The sequence below is a fragment of the Vanessa atalanta genome, chromosome 9 (assembly GCF_905147765.1).
Source record: "Vanessa atalanta chromosome 9, ilVanAtal1.2, whole genome shotgun sequence".
Lineage (NCBI taxonomy): Eukaryota > Metazoa > Arthropoda > Insecta > Lepidoptera > Nymphalidae > Vanessa > Vanessa atalanta.
In genome coordinates, this window is record NC_061879.1 from 9,183,223 (window position 1) to 9,204,584 (window position 21,362).

Sequence of the window (21,362 nt, forward strand, 5' to 3'; positions counted from 1 at the left end):
TACGAAATATTGTAATTTGTTCAATAAGGAAAAATAAATGCTTGTTTAAATAAATAATTACTATTCGCTATGACCTATGATAAAGTGAGTTAGGCACCATCGGCATTTTTGCAAAATCTAAATAGAGTTTGGATTTGTCTTCTATCTTTAATCATGACTTTTTACTAATGCGGTTAAGAAAAGGTCAGTTTATAAAAATAAACTTCGAAACATTTTTATAAAAAAAACAATTCAAATTAAGTTTAACAGGAACATGTTATTTACATATATTTTCTTTTCTAAAAAATAATCTGATTATGGTGTTAAAACAAATTTAGTAAATAAAATGTATGGTGCGGTACTTATTTCTATAATAAAGTATTTCAGTAATCGATTCTGACTGCGTAAGGAGATATTTTCGTCCCTCGTTTTCTCGTTTCTGCGTAGTGTCCGTTCTCACTGGTATTTACACCGATATCGCTTTGCGCCGTATAAAACACGTAAGGTGACTCAGTAGCGCTTATTTTGTTCTCAACTTTTGCGAGAGAGCCATCTAGTGACAGGCGTGTCAAACTCACGCAAGTGGTTAGTGTAACTGTGAAGTGTTTTGGAAATCTTCGTTTTTAAAATGCCTGGACGTCCTATTTGGCAGGTAAATACAGAATAAATTTTATGTAATATTAAATATAAATACATAAAATAAATTCAAAAAAATCATAATGTACATTTTTCTACACAGACGTTAATTGTCTAATCATTAATTTTCATAATAAGTAATATTATATGTTTAATTAGAATTCAAATTGTAATTTACTTTAATTATTTATTATTTAGAAAGATTAACAAAATATTGTTAGTTTATGAACACGAAACAAATAAGATGAGTAATCCATTTGACCTTGGCAGATCTACCTGAAATTCAGGTAAATAATATGTGGTTCTAAAACTAAGTTTTTATTTGTATTATAAATAACACATAATTTTCAGTTTAGTGTGCCGGAAAGTGTCTCAAATTAAAATAGTTACTAATATTAATAAATATTTAAAATAGGTTAAATATAAATAAAAAAAAGAATTCATAGACGGTTTATTATTTACATCCTTATTTTAATTTTAAATAAAATAAACTTAATACTTGTAATAATAATATCACTCACAAAGTATTAAAAACAAAACATTGTCTTCAATAATAAACAATTAAAATTGGAAAAAGAAAATAATACGATATAATCCTTAAGAATTAGATTTTAATTATAAATAATATTAAAATAACCTACATTTAAATTAAAGCATATTTATAATACATTAATTTCTTTTCTTATTTATTAGATTAGTTTTAATATCTCCAATCATAAAGTTTCCGGGCAGATTGTGAAATATTTGTTGCATGAAGCCTAATAAAATATCTTCTATAGTCTTTGATAATATTGGTCTCAAAGACTCGGAGACTGGGCGCCAATTTGCGTTTAAATACGCATTTGTGCTATCCTCTGAAAAGTAAAATATATAAAAATCAAATTACATTGTAATTGGTTTAAATTTATTTTTTACACCCTGTCTGATTAATAAAAAGATCAAATTTATATGATACGATGTGTTTGTATATTAAGGATTATCACAATTATCATATTTTTTTTAAAACCCCTAGGGTATATAAAATTGGAATATAAAGTAAAAAGAAAAATAGACGCGGTTACTTTAAGCAACAATCAGACTCCAATAACTATTAATAATACATACTAATTACAACTTCCAAATGTTAAAATAACGAAACCAAAATTTTAATATTAATAATGATATTTTTTATGCAAAATACGGCGAATTGGCAACAATGGACTTCAAGGTCACACACAACAACGTCTCACGACGTTTCAACGTTGCAATTTGTAACACGAATATACTAGGCCATCATAAGCCTTGAAGATATGTTTCTAGTTGAACATTGTGTATATATTAGCGCCATCTATTACAGGATAGCATACTCTTGTGCGAGTTAATGTGGAACGGTTGCCTTTCGTGTAGTACTAGATTCTTACAACAGATGGCGCTCGCTACATTGAATTTCTTGATTGAAATAAACTTACCGAGTGATGAAATTCCATCAAATAAATTGCTCATATGTAATTTTAACCCCCCAATATTGTATTTAACATGCACCTTTGTGACATTAAAAAAAGGTAAATCATCTTTTTCATACAGCTTAACGTCACTTACGATATCTATTGTCATGTTACCTGTAAAAATGTGTCAATAGTAAAATAAAGAGAACTCGACAATATCTTAAAAAATAAATAAATAAAAGAAACTTACTTGGTTCAAACCAGCAAAGACCACTGCCAACTAGAGGTATTAACAATATTTTGCCTTTTAAATCATAAGTTCCCTCGATTCTAATTTTTGGAACACGGACCCTTGTATAAAAGTTGTATGTCTCACCATCTACTCTAAAAATAAATTTGCAAATGCTAAATTACGTAACACCATAAAGCCACTGCGATATTTGAAAATTAGATAATTATGAAAATGTTAACTTACTGACTGAGCAACACTTCGGTACGTCCAAAACCTGTTACCACAACATTATCAAGTGCGGCATTAACGTTAACCGGCCCATCGCCTTGCAAAATCCTTATTTTAGGAATATTTAGTGGATCTATAGGGGGCAAGTCTATTTCTGGTAACCCTGTAAAAGAATAATAGTTTTATTTTCATGTGATTAAAAAAAAATTACCATCATATTATAATGTAAACAAGATGAAGAAATAGCACTTTCGCTTTCTGCTGGTTATGTCCCACTACCTATACTTACACATTTCGTAAGTAAGACTGTGTCACCAACTTCGTGGCTTGTGAACCCACGATTGCTATGACTATTGAAAACAATTTACTTATTAGTTTAGTTACATAATGTAACTTATTACGATACTTTACACCGGCAAATGTTTATTTATGCGTTTCACCCTTTTTCGTATTTTGGCTAATATAAATAAGTAATCAAACCATTAGTCGTGTCAATGTATACGTTTAATGAGGGAAAAATACAATCATTAGGTAATAGTTAATACCAGGGATTTAGCGATAAGAGTAGGTATGTAAGGTGTATTACCGTTGTGCAATAGAAATAGCCTCTGCAACAGCGACTTACGCAGCTGACTGGTCTAGTAACCGCAGATTACCTACTTATCCGTATATACATAATATCATAAAAAATGTTATTTTATACGAATAACGACACAATGAAAATACAAAATATAGGTACCGGGCCCCAAGGCATTGAATAGTTGTTGTACGGCGTCCTTAGAACAATCTTCGAAGTCTGGATCACTTTTCAAACAAGTCTGCACAAAATTTGCTAAAAAGTAAACGAACAAACAATGAACACAGTAACAACATTTTTAGGTCTCAAGTATTGTTAAATACAATCGACTACTAGGCAAAAATAACTCTGTAAAGATAAACTTTATTTTATAGTATGGCATTAAATATAAACATCTGGATAATGGATAAAAAGCTTAAAAAAAAGATTTTGTCATTTACGATTACAAGTTGGATAATATTTTAAAACGGAAAGAAAGCCTACATAGAATAATACTTACGCTTCGTTTTATAATAATCAGCGACTATCGCTGAAAATTGGAGCACAATGATCACTATATAGAATATTAACTGCATGTTTTATTAGATTTACAATTAATTGCAGTTATGAACCTTAGGTTCGTGAGCCCCGAGCTGGCTGCTCGAGGTGGTAGGTTGTGACTGTCTCCTACGAGCCGGTCTGTTTGACTCCGTAGCAAATGGTGGGGAGTACCACGCAATTGTTAGTATAAGTAAATATAACTTAAACTTTGCCCTTCTTAAGTAACTATCACTGATGAGTGCACAGCACACACAATCCCATTTTTATGTTTATGATTTTTTCGATTCGTTTTCGCGTTACAGCGTAGGTACCTTATGTAGCAATAGATACCAAGACAACATCATGCAACAAGTCTTATCTGACGCTTATATAATGTTTACATTTCTATTTATCCGGTGTTTTTCTTGCAATATTATCAATGTGAAATTATTTTCAATGGGTATGTGGTTCTATTTTTAAACTAATATGCATTATTACATCAATTAACGTATTACAGAGATGTTAAGTCTATTGTTACATTGTTTTATAGGTCTAATTATATTGTTTGATGTTTTATAAGAATTTGCAAGATTTATTATTGTCATTAAAATAGCTGACTGTTATAATGTTTTTATGTATTTAAAGTACTAAGGCTGTTAGTGTAGAATCCATCATGTTGGGTGATATTACCTCAAATAAGGATTACTTGTGACCTAGAAACCATTGTAAGTATTACCACGCACATTTCCTGGGCGACCAGTTTTTCTAGTATGTTGTTTGGTGAAGCGTTGCATTCGTTACAGAAACCTAATAATAGCAGATAACAAGTGTTACGCTCGTTCCGTATCAACGATTCCTTGGACGTTAAATTTATTTGGCAATCAATATTTTTTTACTAGTCACTTTAACTATAATTTATTGAAGTAATTAGTTGGGTGGCTTCTATCCACGGTTTCGCCGGCGTACCACGCATGTATCAAGTTTAAGTAAAAGCTATCTCTACCTATTTCAAATTTCATCGAAATCCATCCATCCGTCTTAGCACGATTAACTGAAATAAAATCAATACAAAATATTATTACCAAATAATATAGTATAATATTGACTTAATAATTGAGTTATTTTATTTCATGTATGTACATGTACTTAGAACAAAAAGGGAAGTATTATGAAACTATTACCTTATAGTAGGGTGACTAGAGAACGGCTTTGTAAACTTAAAGGCCTTGAACGGTGAATGCGGTCTCAAAGCTTACACAATACACAGTGAGGCACAGGATAAAGGACTTATTAAAGCGCTTTAATGTTGTTTTTACCTCAGGTACTCAATACAGCTATTAGACTAGTAATATCTCGCCCACAGTAATCAATATATTATAATATATAAATTAGTTGTATAGTAATGAATACTTTTAACATTCGTGACTAAACATAACACAAATAAAAAACGCAGCAAACATATGCTACCTGCTCCTTTTTTGAGTTGATTAAGTAATATACGTAAGAGAAAACTTGTGGTACAAAAAAAGTTATTATATATATTCGAAGCAAGCTTGAACCCAAATAAAGGACATGGGCTTTTTTATATCTAAATGCTGCGAGCGCTCCTTCAGTCGGTCAAAGCCGCGTGCCAAAACTAGAACTTAAGAAAGTTTAATTTTATGTCAATTCATTAGTTTGTTATCTCTTTTTCTTCTAAATCTTGACTGGAGATCGTCTAGCGGTAATGTCTGTCGATAAGTTTAATTAGTGATCATTGAGTTTTTTCTTTTATTAATGTTGTTACGCTCTTAAAGTCAAATCATAAATTTTCAATTCCAAACATTTGAACTGTACCTTACGGGGTATCAACACGATCCAGTAGCCTCTCCTGTCCGTCCTGTCTGTTGAATATGGCCATTGCAGTGGTTTTAGTTGGTAAGAATACAATATACCTCTGTTACCGGGATCTGGGTACGTTTCTGAAGGTTACAACTCCATGAACAAAAGTAAAAAGTACTCTTTTAATAAATAAGTCTTATTATTCATTAAAAGAGTACTTTTTAGAAACAAAACGCCTGGATTTAGGCTCGGTTTCCATCACAAGACACTAATTATTGTAAAAAAACAGCATTGTAAATCTGTTTATTTGAAAAGAGCAACTATGCGAGTTTCTTGCCGTTTCTTCTCGCTGGAGGCTGCTTTCCGAAACGGTGGTAGTATTTTTATATTGACGATTCAAAAACACTTCGTTGTGAAGTTTACTTGAATAAACTTGATTTGATTTGATTTGAAAAAAAAGGTAGGTACGTGAGGCACAATAACGTCCGATACATGCAGGTTTTATCGAGATGTTTTCATTCACCCCTGAGTTGAGCTCAGATTTGCTTGAGATTAATTAATAAGTTGATGTTCCTAAGTACAGATAAATGTGGTCTATTATACATTTCGGGCTATCTAAATACATTTAATTATATATATTTTCTACTTACATTAAAGAAAAGCTTAGGTGTGACTACTAAAACGTATGTAGAATAACTGTTTATTAATTATTGCCCACTCCGTTATTTTTAGAGTCTGTTCCAGTCCAGGCAAGGAAGTTAAAACTATTTTTTTAATATTTTCAAAGCGACGAGGGAAGACATATATTAAACTAGTTGACCGACCGTTGACCGCGGTTTTGCTCGCGTTTAAGTGGTTGATCGTTAGGTTTTAGGTATAAAAATAGCCTATGTAATTCCTAGGGGTTCAAGTTTGCTATATAAAAAATATCTAAATTACTTGGCTGTGAAACTTTAAAAAAAAGGCAATGACTCAATGACTGTTGTCAAAACAAAACATATACTTCAACTAGGTTTATTAAAACAAGAAGTTGATTAAAGAAAGAAATGAAAGGCATCCTTTACTTGACTCCTGTCTTCTCTTAAATAACTTCCGTTATATACCTGTTTTATATTTTTTTTAGAAAATACAAGCACGAACGGGTTTATTTAGTCATAACTCAAAATAAATACAGTATTGAAAGATATGCCTTAAGATTTAAAAATATAAAAAATATTTTTTTGCCATTAAATATAATTAGTCATCTACGAACAATTAAGATTTTGGCTCATATTGTAGTAATTTTACAAAATCCATGCCAACGAACCCACGCACCATAGCTGATGAATAATTTCATCAAACCTTGTAAATCATTAGAATAATGTGTAGGTAAGTACTAATTAGGGATGGTCCTAAAATTTGTTTTATGTCGGTTTTCGGTATATTCTTGTATAAACGCTTGCATTCGATCAATAGTTAGGCAAACGTATCCAATATTCAGCCTGTCATATTTAAATTATTAGTTTTGTTACTTAGAAAATATAATTATTATAACACACTAGTTATTAAATAAACAAATTATCGTAAATTTTTCATAGACAATATTTCACTGTCATAACTAATTTGATCCTATATTATGGTACCTATTCTATACTATACATATTCTCTATTTCTATTTTAAACTCGTATCGATTAGCTAAATATCCATAGACCTATAATTTTGAAATGCATGAAATATTCGGATTGATATGTTTTTTTTTACAGTTAAGTACAACGTACAAATTACAGCCGATTTTATTCGTAATCAATAAAATCCAAATTTAGCCTATCACTGATTGCTTGACGTAAACCATACCTATGTCAAGGCCTTTTAGTTGTAGTCATGAGTGAGGATAAATTCAACAGTACATCCTCGTTTCTTGGCTCCTGATCAAGATAAACAAATCATACAGCGTTAGGGCCCACGCGCGAATGGCATCGCTCTTTCTGGAACTCGAAACTCTTTTATTACTTATGCAAGCCTAGTACTTTGACTTTCAATGATTTTCTATTAATGATGATAGTCCTACTTAAAGCCCTCCTTAATTTCATTGTTTCCCATTCAGGTCCTCGATCTCTGAGCATAATTATTTTGCTTTTCAAGCAATGTGTTTTTGTTTTTTTGTCTTCTGAACTATAATTACTGAATTGACACGATGTTTTCCTAACAAAATTATTTTTAAGTAAAAAATTGCTTACAAAGATTGCGTTGCAAAGATTTTGTGGTTATTTCTGTTTCAACTCTATTTTATAGCTGCAAAATAGGTTATGGTTTAAAAGATAAACCTATTTTTATCCGTTACATTGTAGTGCTTAATACATTGTATTAGAGTCGATTTTAATTTATTTTTTATTAGATATTCACAGTTGGAATTTTAAGTATATGTATAGTACTTATGACCCATAGTTCCATCTTGCCTGTTTAATATGCACTATAAGTTTTTTAATTTACCTAAAATTTGCCCTGATGATTGATTCCTCAATCAACGGGCTATCCATCTTCTAATAACACCCACAATAAATATTATCAATATGAAATGAAAATAATACGAAAAAGTGATATTTGGAAATTATTTTATGATTAATAACATCACACTCACGCAGTACGCTACTCGAGTCTCAGTCATGCATATTTTCGTGCCTGCAGTCCGATTCTGTAAGGACTTCGTACCTCACTAGTGATATGTTGACAACCGACTATCGCGATTGCTGTGATACGCTAATTTGATACGTTTATCATATAAATTTTATATTTAATATAGTCAATGTTGCATATCTCTATATTTGTCGTATCACGCTCATGTTGTGGTGTGGTTCCTACAGAAAATGTCTTTTGATAATAAAAAGATCATTATATTTAGAAAAGCAATAATATGTTAAAGAATATATGGGTGGTACGCGGCGGAACTTTGTAAAGCCGCGATTAGGTGGTTTAGTGGTCTGTCAAACTTAGGTACAATTAGTATAACGTCAAATATCAGTACCTACAACGTATTGCGTTTTTCGATTTGGAAGGTGAGTGAGCCAGTTTTACAAGAGACACCAAATACAATCGCTTCTTGTTAAAATACAGCAATATAACACATCCCATTTGGTCATTGGTGGTATAAGAATAGGTTTTATATTTTTTCTCATTAAATTTCTTTGAACTCGACCACTAATCATCACACGGTCAACTGCTCCCTTTTGAAGATTGTTACGAAAACAGTTAAAGCAAAGTCTGACATGATTTTGTTTTTTGCCGATTATGACACTTCGGATTCGAAGATACAATATAATTATATAAGTGTAATATCGTTATATAAGTAACCATGTTGCATATTACATTATTATCTTCAATGTTTCTAACACAAAAACAATACTATAATATATTATTACATGTACACAAATAAGGCGTATTTAGAACATGTATTTTTTTATAAATCCAGCACTGAAAGACCTAAGCAACAATTCTTTGACATTTTAAAAATATTTTGAAATGTCGACGTGTTGAGATGTCGTGTTAAGTTTGTCAATTACTACTTTCGCTTACATCGTTTATCTGTCAACAATTTTGCTCATTTTGTAAGAATACGTGCATAGCTACATCATATGCATCATACCCCACCTATAACTATATTACTTCTCACAGTAGCGATATAGTATGGACATTGAATAAAACTTAATGTTGCAATTTGTTAATTGTCGGTAAGTTTGAATATAAATTGAAAACCGAATCTCATACTTTAAGATTTATTCATGGATTAATGCTTCAAAATAAGGTTTTTTTTTGTATATTAGTTGCTATAGAAACTGCAATAAAAAGAACATGGAAAATAAATATTTATATAATATCTCGGATAGTACAGAATTTGTGCATACGTCCTTTTTCAATTATTAAAGCTTAACTTAATACGTCGCTTTGATTTATTCATTGCTGTTGTATAGGTACGTGGTGTTATTTACGTTACCGTATAATATTTGAATTAATTACACAACTAAATACCACGATCAGTCAACGCTCCCTGTGCTAGAGATGTATTTTGCGACTTCTTTCGGTTGATAGTTATAATTAGTGAACAATTTTTATTAATACGTCAACATGTATTAAATAAGGTAGTGCAGTCCTGGCTTCTCTTAATAGATGATACATTGATCATCAAACTTTAAATTTCGAACATAAAACTTTGAAAAACATGACACAGATCTGTGTCGTACATATGTTAGGTATATACTTATTAAAAAAATATACACGTGTTCTTATATTATTTCCTTTAAATTTAATCAAAATATTTATAAAAATACAATTATGTACACGTATCAAAATGGCGTGCCATCGTAAATACAACATATAATATAGGTTGTCAAGATTTCACGATTGAGATACGAAGTGAATTCTTAAAGAATCAAAATGGAGTCGCTACTGATCTGTTAAATGCAGCTCTGTTTCTTTATCTTTTTGGAACAAATAAAAAAGTCGAAAATAGTTTGGTGTCGAGTGACAAATTTTTTGACTTGAAGTCGTGGTTTAAATATATGAATTAGAGAAAAGATTGAATAAAATCATTTATAATAGGCGCTTACGTCGTGTGGCGAATCCCTAAAAGAGCTCTTATTCCAGGTACCAGGTACCAGTCTTTACATATGTATTTGACCGCCACACAACAATTAGTATTGTTGTCTTCCGGTTTGAATGGTCAGTGAGCGTGTAACTACAGACATAAGGCGCCGTCAACCTTGAAAACATCTTAATTTCCAAGGTAGAATGCGCAATGACGAAGTTAGATGTATAACATTTCTTACAGTCTATGCTCGGTGGTGACCATTCATCAGAAAAAAATATAAATTACTCATGTGTAAAATATACATATCACAATGCTACCTCTACATTTACTTATACATATTTAAATGTGTGTGTTAAACACATTTTCATTCCAAACCAATTTTGCAGATGATTCTATATATATACCACGTTAATTAAATATATCATTTCAAATTGTTAATATGAAAATCTCTTATAATGTTTAACTTGGCACATCCTAACGTCTAATCTTAAATAATAAATGTATGAGATATATAATTATTTGTGACAAATGACAGCTTAAACATGAATTCATCAATGTCAAAGCAAATAACTTCTATTCCCAAATATAACTTCGAATGATATGTTGATTAAGATTTATTTGATTTTGATTACATAACATTGATAACATTTTTATTTATAGCTTGACGACTATTCAAAGCGCTATCGGAATAAGATTTAGGATATCATTATTAGTAAATAATGCTACAAAATTATGTTCTCATACATATATTATTTTTTAATTTTAAAGTCTGGTAATATTTGGTATAAAAACGATTTTATACGTTTTGAAAAAAATAAATAAAATTAAAAACAAATTATACAAAACGTTTTTTATTAAATAATATAAAATATGTACAAAATTAGATTAGTCAGGTAAAAAGGTCTTAGCTCAAATAGTTTTTTAGAAAAAAAATATTGCATTTCCCCTTTATTAAATTCATTGCTTGAAAGTGCAATCAAAATAACAAAAAAAATAACTAAAAAAAAAAATAACAAACATTCATCGAACAACATAGGAAAAACAAGAAACTTTACCCTGAGAAGTTTAAAGATAAAATTAGCTAAAGTTTTGAAAAAATACTGATTTACCGAATAAGTCGGCGCTGGTCTTAAATATTTGACGTGGTGATGATATGTTATTAGTTAGGTAATTACATATGGCGGGTGTTGCCAAATCCACCATGGCCGGACTGAGAAGCGCCCTTATTATAACCCATCTGGAGATTGAGTTCAGCGTTGTGCGCTCTAAGCTGTTCTTCCGTGAAGGTTCGTTCATTCTTTTCCGCCATCTTAGGTCCTAGCTGCGGACCATTGTATTCTGGGTGTTTCTGAGTCTAAAAACATTTATTACAATTAAATTTGAATTAGTGGTAGCCGAACATAATTTATAATAACATTTTTTTAATTAAACACTTACAATTCTGCCAAGTGAATACAAGCATAAGGTGACTTGAGGAATGTTACGCCTCTCAAATAGATCAGCCGTCTGGAAAATTTCCTCTTCTGGAACGCCGTACTTTTTAACAGCTGCCTGGAACCTGAAATTTACGATGTTAGACTTGAATGGCACATGAATAAATAAATAAAATCAGTGTCTTTTTTACGACATTACACGTATGTAACTTATTACATAATATAAGACATTAAGATAGATAAGCCACTCTATTGTGACTTCATATGTAATACCTTTGGATGTTTTCCATGAGCTGGAAATTGGTCCCTCTCTCTTGAATCTTTTTGACTGATCCAGGAGCTAATTTGTTAATTAGTTTGCACAGCACAGTGCCATCCTTGAGGATGTCCTCATATTCCCCCTTCGGACGGGGCTCCCCAAGTACGGTGTAGATCCAGACCAGAACTTCCTCCTCTTGTTCCTTGTTTCTAGCCTGCAAACATTTGTGTTTATGTCAGAGACGTAAATAAAAGCAAAGACTTTGAACAACAGCCATAAAATATCTGCTCCAGTGCCAAGTCGTTTGATGGTAGCGCGACCGGATTCCAGAATCATATCCGAAAATAACGTTAACGCAAACCTACGGATGTTATCTCAATGATGCGCCTGGAAAGCTTTCGAGATTAAAGGACGCGTGCAGTAATTCATGACTGAGTACGCAGCTGCGTATGCGATCATGAATGTGCCATTAACATAGATCCAGAATAATAAAAAAACAACACAATATATTTTACTAAAACATTGTGTACAAATAAAAAAGATTTCGTGAGATTAATTAATAAAATATAATATTATTATAAAAAATACATTATTGAATTTCAATTATTATTAAACAAATTATTTAAAAAAATATTTATATTAAAAATGATTGAAGACTCTTACGGGCATCTTGATAAGATGTGCAATTTAATGAACACTAATGAAACGAGTATCCTGATCCGTATCAAAATGTGGACTGGCTTCGAAGCCGCCCGCCCAAAGCCGGTCAGCGTCCGCGGGGGCGGCGAGCGTCATTTCGCCAGTTGTTTTCAACAAGTTTGTAATTATAGTTATTACACCATTGCCGTCCAGGCTATCATGGTGTGATTGGTCATAAAACTATGTCCGACTTAAAATGCTTACGGTTAAATTAAAAATTTGCTTAATATTTTTTTAATCTGTCATCTAAAGAATATTAAATATTTAAAAAACAAAGTGTCTTGTATAATTAACGCGGGTAAAATTTAGGATTGTAATAAATGTTTTTTTCTGTAAATTGCTCTTATCCTAATAAGAGAATATTACAAAGAGGTGACTGTTGTTTATGAACAAGTAATATCTTTTGATAGTAATATCTGTTTATGTTTTAATAGTGAATTGCAAATATGACTTTTTTTATAAACATGATATAGTTATTCGTTAAAAATTTAAAATTACTTTTATTATCTCCCAAATAGATGGAAATTCAATGTTTGCAACTTTTTCCAATTCTTCAGTCTTCAAATATTATACAACATTGTATAAAGACTCAGCTTCAGAAACATCTGTATAATAAATCTCTTTATATTTATCATCGGATGAATTCAGTATGATGCAATTTCCGGCTTTTAAATCTATTTTGGTTTTAAAAATAATCTGTTCTCTTTCAATTTCGATACGAATAAACCGTTGCACGAGCGATAAATCTCGCTAATAAATGTGAATATTTGTATATTATGTTACTCTAACACACTCAAACACTCAAATTATACACGTAATAGGATATGGTTAAGAGTTTTTTTTTATTGTATATTATAATTTCGTCCTTAATTTAGTATAATTAACAGTCTAGACGTATCATTCGTATTTTTTAAAACAATCATATTATACAAATGATCAAACCGTTTACAAAATGTGTTTTTAGATATAAAATGTAAAATTTAAATATCGAATTCTTTCTCTAGTTTTTATTTGAATTCAGCTGACATTAAATCGTAAACACTCGTCGCTTGGCAGTAGCATTGTAGAAAAAAAAAGCTTTCAGTGCCTAATTTTGTCAGCGCATAGATTTTATTATGGTTAATCTCAGTTACGACAAGCTTTTAAATTGTAAATAAAAATCTTTCTAAATAGTTAACACAACTACAAAATTTAAATGTTCGATATGGCCCAGTGGCATAATCTAGTATACGGCTCAGTGGCATATATGAATGCGAAAGTAACTGTATGTCTGTCTGTTGCTTTTTTACGTCCAAATCAATAAACTGAATTCGATGAAATTTTCTCCGAAGCAAGTTTGCGCTTTAAGGAATGACATAGGGTTTCTTGCACCAAATACTTAGATCAAAACCTAAAAACGCAAGCGTAGCCGCGGGTGGCAACAACTCATTTATATAAGTATAATATCGATCTTTACTAGTAAAAACAATATTGTTAATAATGTAAAAAAAATGACGGTTAATAACATTTTATAAAGGTCAAATTAAATTTCTGTTTTTTTGTTTTGTTTTCACACTTTCCGATGGCTAAGATAATTATAATGAATTTTAAAAACTGATATAGATCGTATACAATCTATTTGTGTTTTTTCATAATTTCATAATATATAAATAAGGCAGACAAGTGTTATATCCACTCTTATTCATCAGGTTTTAATAAATCTAGAATGTGTAATGGTCCATAAATCTGGACTAAATAGTTGTGGGCGAAACCGCAAATAGCATATTATTTTTGTTATGTATGTATGTATGTACGTTTGACATTAATGTCGCGATATTCTATTATCATATTATGCTTGAGTGCAATGAATAACGTCAATAAAACAATATTTAAAAAACATTAACTTTGAAAAGTTATTAATTAATTTTATGTTTAAAAAATGTCATCAGAAAATAAAATCCGTCTAGATAACCAAGTTTTAATGTACATTGCACTGTATTCGTTGTGTATTAAAATTCAAATAGTTATTTTTTCTTCATCTGAAAACTAATTTCACTCGCGACTTGCTTCAACCGCGCGTTATTGTAGAGCAGACATATTAAACATTTATGTTGATATTGATACTTTTTTTTTTACAAAATTTCACGCAAAGGTAATCTATGTTCAGACAGATATTAATAAAATGTGTCTGTTTTGGCGTTACAAATTATTTAAAACTATAAAATAAATTATTTATAACATATTTTGCATCAATTATGATGTCATTGATTTTTTAAATACTCAGTTTTTTTGAAATTTTTGAAGGATTTTTTTTTTAATAACCGACAATAAAAGTGGTTGTACTATCATCTCGTTTCACAGTTTTTGCTTTACACGATATGATATATTGTAACGGAATACCAAATATTTTTCAATTCAAGGTCGTGTCGAAATGAGTTCAGATATGAAAACTGTATCTAATCCTAATGGTAGGTACTCTATATGTTTTTCCTTACCCCTCAGAACATACATGTAAAATTTCATGATAGTGGGTTTCATGAAAGCGTAACAAACAAACTCACTTTCACAATTGTAATATTAGGATATTCAATAGATAATTAATTAGATTAATACAACAACTTTTACGACGAAAATTCTTTCGCTTAACTTCTGTTACATTGGAATTACAAAATATTGTTGATATTCATTAAAACTAAGTACTTATAATGTATAAATACATCTCGTATTGGCATTCATCCAACACAAAGTCAATGTATGTTTCCAAGTTGGCACGTGTCGGGAAACCCCTTAAAAATTGATACTTACAGTTAAATTGTGTATTATTTACAGTGACATTTATTGATGCTTCAATGGTTAAAATAATAATATTATGCTTAGCTGTTTTAAAATTAAATGTTTATATCAATTAAAAAGAAGTAAATACTGTATGTTTTAGCACATCTTAAGGGGACTACATGAGCTAAATGCAAGTTTTATAATGCAAAAAAGTATATGATCCAATGCAGTAAACCAAATGAAAAAAATATATGATAATCTTCAGGATACATGCTAAGTATTTGTTATTTTGAAAACATGATGTAATTAATTTGGTACGATAGAAAAAAATCACAAAGTTACCTCTAAAAAGATCTTTTAATCAATAATAACGATACTTATATACGTTCCATAATTCTGGTTTTTTGTCAGATTATTCTACAAGCAATATACTATTTAACCTCGGTTTCACTTTTTTAGTAAAATCAATAGATTTTTTTTAAATCCGATATTCTTATTTTCGAACAAAATGCGTACGCATGTGTGCGTAAACGCCGTGTACAGACAATGCCGGCCGAGGCCTGATGCTATACAGACGTGTCGATCTTTTCGCCGCATCATTCATTACGTTACGAGATATTTTTTTGTAATTTTAATTGTAAATTCATTGTTTCATGTTTTCTTATAATAAATTTTATTCTTTCTTGTAAATAAATATATTAAGTTAAAATAGTGTAGTAGTAATTAGGCATTTGATTTTTAATAATATTTTTTGTTATAAATTTTAATTGTGTAAATATGGGAAATAAAGTGAAACGCGTGAGGAAAACTAAAAAACGTTTATATAAATCAAGCGCCGAACATACATATGAACGATATTAAAAGGTAAGAGTATTTAATTAGTAAACATATTTTTTTTTTTATAAATTTTGAATATTGAAATCATCTATTAGAAAAATGTGCAATCAGTTCGCATATAATCAGATTTTTCGAGCAATTCTTAATAATTACGATAGAGTATTTGGTCAAAGGAAGGAAAACATCAATTGACTTTCATGGGGATCAAGTGACTACATTCGATCCCCATGAACTCGAAGCATTTTTTTTTCATTATAACTACTATGACATATTAAGATACATATTTTTTAAATACATAATTTTATAATTAATAAAAATGTAATTACTAACATATATTTATTTTTTACAGAATAAAGAAAGTCGAAAACAATAACACGGAAGCTATTTATATTACGTAAGAGTTTAATTTTATCGATTGTTTATAATAAGAATTAAAGTTATGTATGAACTAATTTTAATAATAATAAAAAAAAGTAAAGTCGTAACAAAAAAAATTTAATTGTTGTGAACCAGAGAACTAGAATATTTAGAAGTGTCATTTGTACGTAATTCATAAATTTAAATTTTTTTGTAACGTCCGCCATATTGGATTGAATATAGCAGCAATTCATGAATCGTGCATTGTCATCGAGATTAAATATGTGTGCCAACTTTTAGCTGAAAGTGGGTGTAATATTTATTCCAAGATTCCAGGACATTAAATAAAAAATTTTTAAAAAAAATTAACACTAAATGTTTTTTTTTTGTAGTACTAAATATAAATAAAAATATTTTAAGTTTAATTAAATCAGTTTTATTTTTTAATCATTTTCGAATAACAGTCAAAAGCAATACAAATAATTCTAATATCCTATCTATTTTTATGAGATTTATGATTAAACCTATTATGATTAACCTTTCATTCATCAATGATTCAACCAAACCGAATTGACAACTTTTTTTTTAGTAAATATTTAGATTTTTTTTTTTTTTTAATTTAATATATATTTTTTCTTTATGAACCAATATTAATAAAACGAACAAATACTACGCTATATCTTACCCCACGGTCACTACACTACAGATTTCGAACACTTACGATTTTATTATATAAATAGATCATTAAACTTTTATAAAATGTTAAAAATTGGTATGTTTCAATATTTAGTATAAGAACTAATTGTGGTATAATAATATAAATAATAGAAAAAAAAGGTTAAAACTAACTGTCTATTTTATTGTATACAAAATATAAATAAAAATATTGTAAGTTTAATTGAATCAGTTTTATTTCATAATCATTTGTTAACTAACATCGAAAGAAATAAAAATAATTCTGTTGTCCTATCTATTTTTTATGAGATTTATGATTGATCTTACGTCGCTCGGTTTGGCGCCATCTATCAGAATATTTGGGCGTAATCTCGTTACCTCGCTTAACCCTTAGTACACGGGCTTGCCGTTTTTGTCGATTTTGTAAGTGTGTGCGTGCGATTCTCAAGGGCACTTAGCTCTTGTAGTCCTCTTAACTGCAAAGCGTCGTAGTGCTCTATTAACGCCACAAAATAAAATAGCGATTAATTCTTCTTTATTTAATAATAATAATATGTATATTAAAACCGGCCGGGCGGCTCTGGTACTTAGTATCATGTGTGACATAGAAAATACATCAAATAAAATGCGAACCCGAACATGTAACCAGTAACAGTTAATTAATTTAATTATTTTATATGTTGTACACGTATGTCTAGGTTATCCTAAAGACCCGATAATAATTGTATTATGTTTTTAATAGTCCGGTGATTTATATGTCAATTTATATTTGACGATTATAACATCATTTTTTATCAGAAATAGTATATGCATAAATCAGAACAGGCTCAACTTAAACCAAACCAATCATATTGAACATGTTAGCATTTATGGTAAACAAACGCACCGTAAAACTGGTCTAAATTTAGTATCTGTATCTGCTAAACGGCTAAGCTTAGTATTTGTATTAAGTCAATTCAAAGTAGGTTCACCTACAATTTGCTTATGTAACATACAACCCTATCCGAGGTCACAAAAGATAAATATCTATCGTGACTTGCAACTTCGTTTTCAGTTACGGGTTATTTTGGTATACAGCTTTTTCTTTTATCTTAAATATGAAAAATCTTAAATACTTTAAGTTGATCCTGATAATACATTAATTGTCCCACGCTGAGGTCATAACTTTCATAGAAGTCTGAACATTGTGTATTGTTTGTGGTAGATTATTACCGTTTTTTTTTCAATATTGTCATTACACAGTCCATTTAAAGGGAAACAAATCGTTTGTTTTTTAACTAAACAGTTAAATAAATAAATATATTAAATATATATTTTTTTTAATATTATGTATAGGTACCCGATTCTTTAAAAGCAATTAACGTTGTATCTGTATGTTGCCTTTTTGGACGACCGAGATAAATGTACAGAGGCTTCACTTGGCTAGTCTTATTATAGTATATATATGGAGTTTGCCTAAATACCACTTTATAACTTAGGTAAGGTAATGTAGGCTCTAAATTCATATTGACCAATTTTGGTAAATTAGACGTTAATATTTTACTACAATTTCCGTTAGTTTTATATGAATATGTACCTAAGATTATTATGTCATAGTAAATTAAAACGGCATCTTGATTATTTTAAAGCATCTAAGTCTATATTATAAATAATTATCCTTTTATATATTTTTAGGAACTGATTGTTATATAATATCGACTCAAATTATGTATTAAATTATGTTTTTATTCTTGTAGTGCGCTGGCAAGCGTGAACCCGAAAAAGAACAAGAAGCACAGAGATGGATTGAAGCTGTTACCGGAGAAAAGTTTCCTTCAGACGTCCCTTATGAGTTAGCTCTTAGGAACGGAATCATCCTTTGCAAGCTAATGAACAGACTACAGCCAGGCATCATCCCCAAGGTTAACGTTTCCGGCGGAGATTATAAATTTATGGATAATATTAGCCAGTAAGTTTATTTTATTATTATATTTATAGGATAATTAATGTTGAACTTACGAATAAAACTTATGTTGAACATGCTAATTTATATAATTTATTGTGAGACATATCCAAACAAATTAAACTAACCACATATGTACACTCATGCGTGATACTCATAAATATAAGTAATAAGTTAAAAAAATAAATTACAAAGAAAAATCCCAACTAAACCATTATGTCAATGGATTTATGTTCATTTTAATTTAATACGCTATTAATTATTTTTATTACAGGTTCCAAAACGCTTGCATCAAATACGGAGTTCCTGACGTGGATCTATTCCAATCTACCGATTTGTGGGACCAGAAAAACATTGCTCTCGTCACGCAGACAATCTTTGCTCTTGGCAGAACGGTAATTGTTTTTTAAATTCATCAAGATTTATACATGAGATGAGACAATGATGCCGGATTATTACTGACATAGGTATACCACCTACAGAAACCATAATGATTAATCTCAGTGACAAAATATTTTGATGATATCACTTTGCAATTACACATTTCTAGCAAACTTTGAACAATAATCCTTAAATAGTATAAAACAAAGGCGCTTACCGCTATCTGTCACTATGTATGCTTAGATCTTTAAATTGATACAACGGATTTTGATGCGGTCTTTTAATAGATAGACTGATTCAAGAGAAAGGTTTATACGTACATATAATACATGTACAATATATTAGAGGAACACTGATAATTTTAGAGGTTTCCAAAGTGATGTCGTAAATAAACACATTTTTTTGCGCTTTTACGAAAAACAATGGCTTATTTTCGAAGCGATTTTAAACAATACCGAATTAATCCTTATCCAATTAAGTACCTTAAATACATTGTGCATTTAATATATATCAATATGGCGAAGATATTACAGATTTAAAAAGCAGGGACATAGCTGTTTGTATTGTCTAACGACGGAAAAACTGTGAACGTTGTAAGACATTCTGTATATCATATTTAGTGGCAGCATTGCACCCGTGCGAAACCGGGGCGGGTCGCTAGTATTTAACTTAATTTCTAATTACGTATATTGAATAATTTGAATCAATATTTTTTCGATTCATTGTTTGATTGCTATTTTTACAGACGTACAAACATCCAGAATGGCGTGGTCCCGGTCTTGGTCCAAAACCCGCTGAGGAAAACCGACGTGAGTTTAGCGAAGACGTCCTTCGTGCTGGTGAAGCGGTAATTGGTCTTCAAGCTGGTACAAACAAACTGGCCTCACAATCTGGACAAAACTTCGGCGCTTCACGCAAAATCATTCTCGGCAAGTGAAGTACTAGGAGACAAGGCGGTTGAAGAACCTTAAACGTATTTATAACTTTAGGTCTTAAATAATAATTGTAGTCTATTGCATATTTTTATTAATTGTATAAAACATTTCCCAAAGATTATTAAGTTTTATTTATGTAAGTACAATTATATTTAAAGTTCTTTAAATTGTATGTACGGAACCGAAAAAACAAATCAAAAATGTAGTCTTTAGTCTTAAATCTTTAAAAAACTTACACACAATTACAATAAACTAACTATAATGGTTATTATGCAAAAAATATAATTTACATACTTTTATGTATTAATGTTACACTTAACGTATAATATAAATAAATTATTTAACAAAAAACTTTGAATAACAAACTTTTTTAAACCTTGCCAAATACCTACCTATGTGTATTTTGTATTTCATACTTTTGTAAAATATTTAACTTTATGTAAGATATTAACTAAAAACTCGAATGAAAACAGTTGATGCTTAACTCAATATTAAATGTGATCTCTGAAAAAATAGTTAAAATCAAGTTAAGAACTGTTAGTTATGAAAAATTATAAATAATTTATAATATTGTCATCGATAAACTTATTTTAGAAATACTGTATATATCTATATTAAAAAGGCATGTTATGAATTTTTTAAATAAAAGATTTAAGAAACCTACAATTATTTATTGTTTTTAAAATAGTCTTATAAGTTATAATCCCTTATTTTTAGCAGACGTTTAATAACAACGCTGTTAATAAACAGCGCTTCAAAAATACTACAAAAGAATTAAAAATATATTAAAATTATTTTACATTACAATTGTGAATTGTAATGTAAAATAATTTACATAACTAGTAGGTATCCTTATTTCTACATTTTGATGTCAACTACAACTCTGCTACCACTCAGAAACGCTAAGGCGTAGGACTTTAACGGGAGTTATTGATAAGTTCTGAACTTGATTTCATATGAAAAATTAGCAAATTTTATAAGAAAATGTTTGCCAACTTTTAGCCTTAAGTGCTTAAACCGGGCTTAAAAATTTGACCCTTTGGCTAGAACATTTTGTTACCTAAAATAGATCTAGTCCTTTAAAATGTGATATCAACAATACTATAATGCTC

The 21,362-nt window shown here is 29.8% G+C and overlaps 3 protein-coding genes across 3 annotated transcripts; 1 reads left to right on the top strand and 2 right to left on the bottom strand.

The window, feature by feature from the left end:
- Nucleotides 1-491: 491 nt before the first annotated feature.
- On the top strand, nt 492-20,282 carry LOC125066299 (muscle-specific protein 20-like). Its single transcript, XM_047674332.1, has 4 exons — nt 492-631; nt 18,729-18,940; nt 19,209-19,329; nt 20,061-20,282. The coding sequence occupies exons 1-4, from the start codon at nt 608-610 to the stop codon at nt 20,250-20,252; spliced, it is 549 nt and encodes a 182-aa protein (XP_047530288.1). The 5' UTR covers nt 492-607; the 3' UTR covers nt 20,253-20,282.
- Nucleotides 1,210-3,909, bottom strand: LOC125066298. The gene is made up of 6 exons (XM_047674331.1): nt 3,576-3,909; nt 3,239-3,331; nt 2,515-2,662; nt 2,290-2,423; nt 2,064-2,213; nt 1,210-1,469 (listed from the first exon to the last, which is right to left on the bottom strand). The coding sequence occupies exons 1-6, from the start codon at nt 3,649-3,651 to the stop codon at nt 1,285-1,287; spliced, it is 786 nt and encodes a 261-aa protein (XP_047530287.1). The 5' UTR covers nt 3,652-3,909; the 3' UTR covers nt 1,210-1,284.
- On the bottom strand, nt 10,814-12,455 carry LOC125066300 (myophilin). Its single transcript, XM_047674334.1, has 4 exons — nt 12,334-12,455; nt 11,685-11,884; nt 11,416-11,536; nt 10,814-11,332 (listed from the first exon to the last, which is right to left on the bottom strand). The coding sequence occupies exons 1-4, from the start codon at nt 12,337-12,339 to the stop codon at nt 11,150-11,152; spliced, it is 510 nt and encodes a 169-aa protein (XP_047530290.1). The 5' UTR covers nt 12,340-12,455; the 3' UTR covers nt 10,814-11,149.
- Nucleotides 20,283-21,362: the final 1,080 nt, after the last annotated feature.

Excerpts from the sequence above, each read along its gene's own strand:
- LOC125066299 (XM_047674332.1), top strand. The coding sequence starts at position 608 with ATGCCTGGACGTCCTATTTGGCAG. Across the intron at positions 632-18,728 it reads CTGGACGTCCTATTTGGCAG|TGCGCTGGCAAGCGTGAACC; the intron begins GTAAATACAGAA and ends TTATTCTTGTAG. Across the intron at positions 18,941-19,208 it reads TTTATGGATAATATTAGCCA|GTTCCAAAACGCTTGCATCA; the intron begins GTAAGTTTATTT and ends TTTTTATTACAG.
- LOC125066298 (XM_047674331.1), bottom strand. The coding sequence starts at position 3,651 with ATGCAGTTAATATTCTATATAGTGATCATTGTGCTCCAATTTTCAGCG. Across the intron at positions 2,663-3,238 it reads ATTCAATGCCTTGGGGCCCG|GGTTACCAGAAATAGACTTG; the intron begins GTACCTATATTT and ends ATTCTTTTACAG. Across the intron at positions 2,214-2,289 it reads TCTTTGCTGGTTTGAACCAA|GTAACATGACAATAGATATC; the intron begins GTAAGTTTCTTT and ends ACATTTTTACAG.
- LOC125066300 (XM_047674334.1), bottom strand. Across the intron at positions 11,537-11,684 it reads CTCATGGAAAACATCCAAAG|GTTCCAGGCAGCTGTTAAAA; the intron begins GTATTACATATG and ends CGTAAATTTCAG. Across the intron at positions 11,333-11,415 it reads TGTATTCACTTGGCAGAATT|ACTCAGAAACACCCAGAATA; the intron begins GTAAGTGTTTAA and ends AAATGTTTTTAG.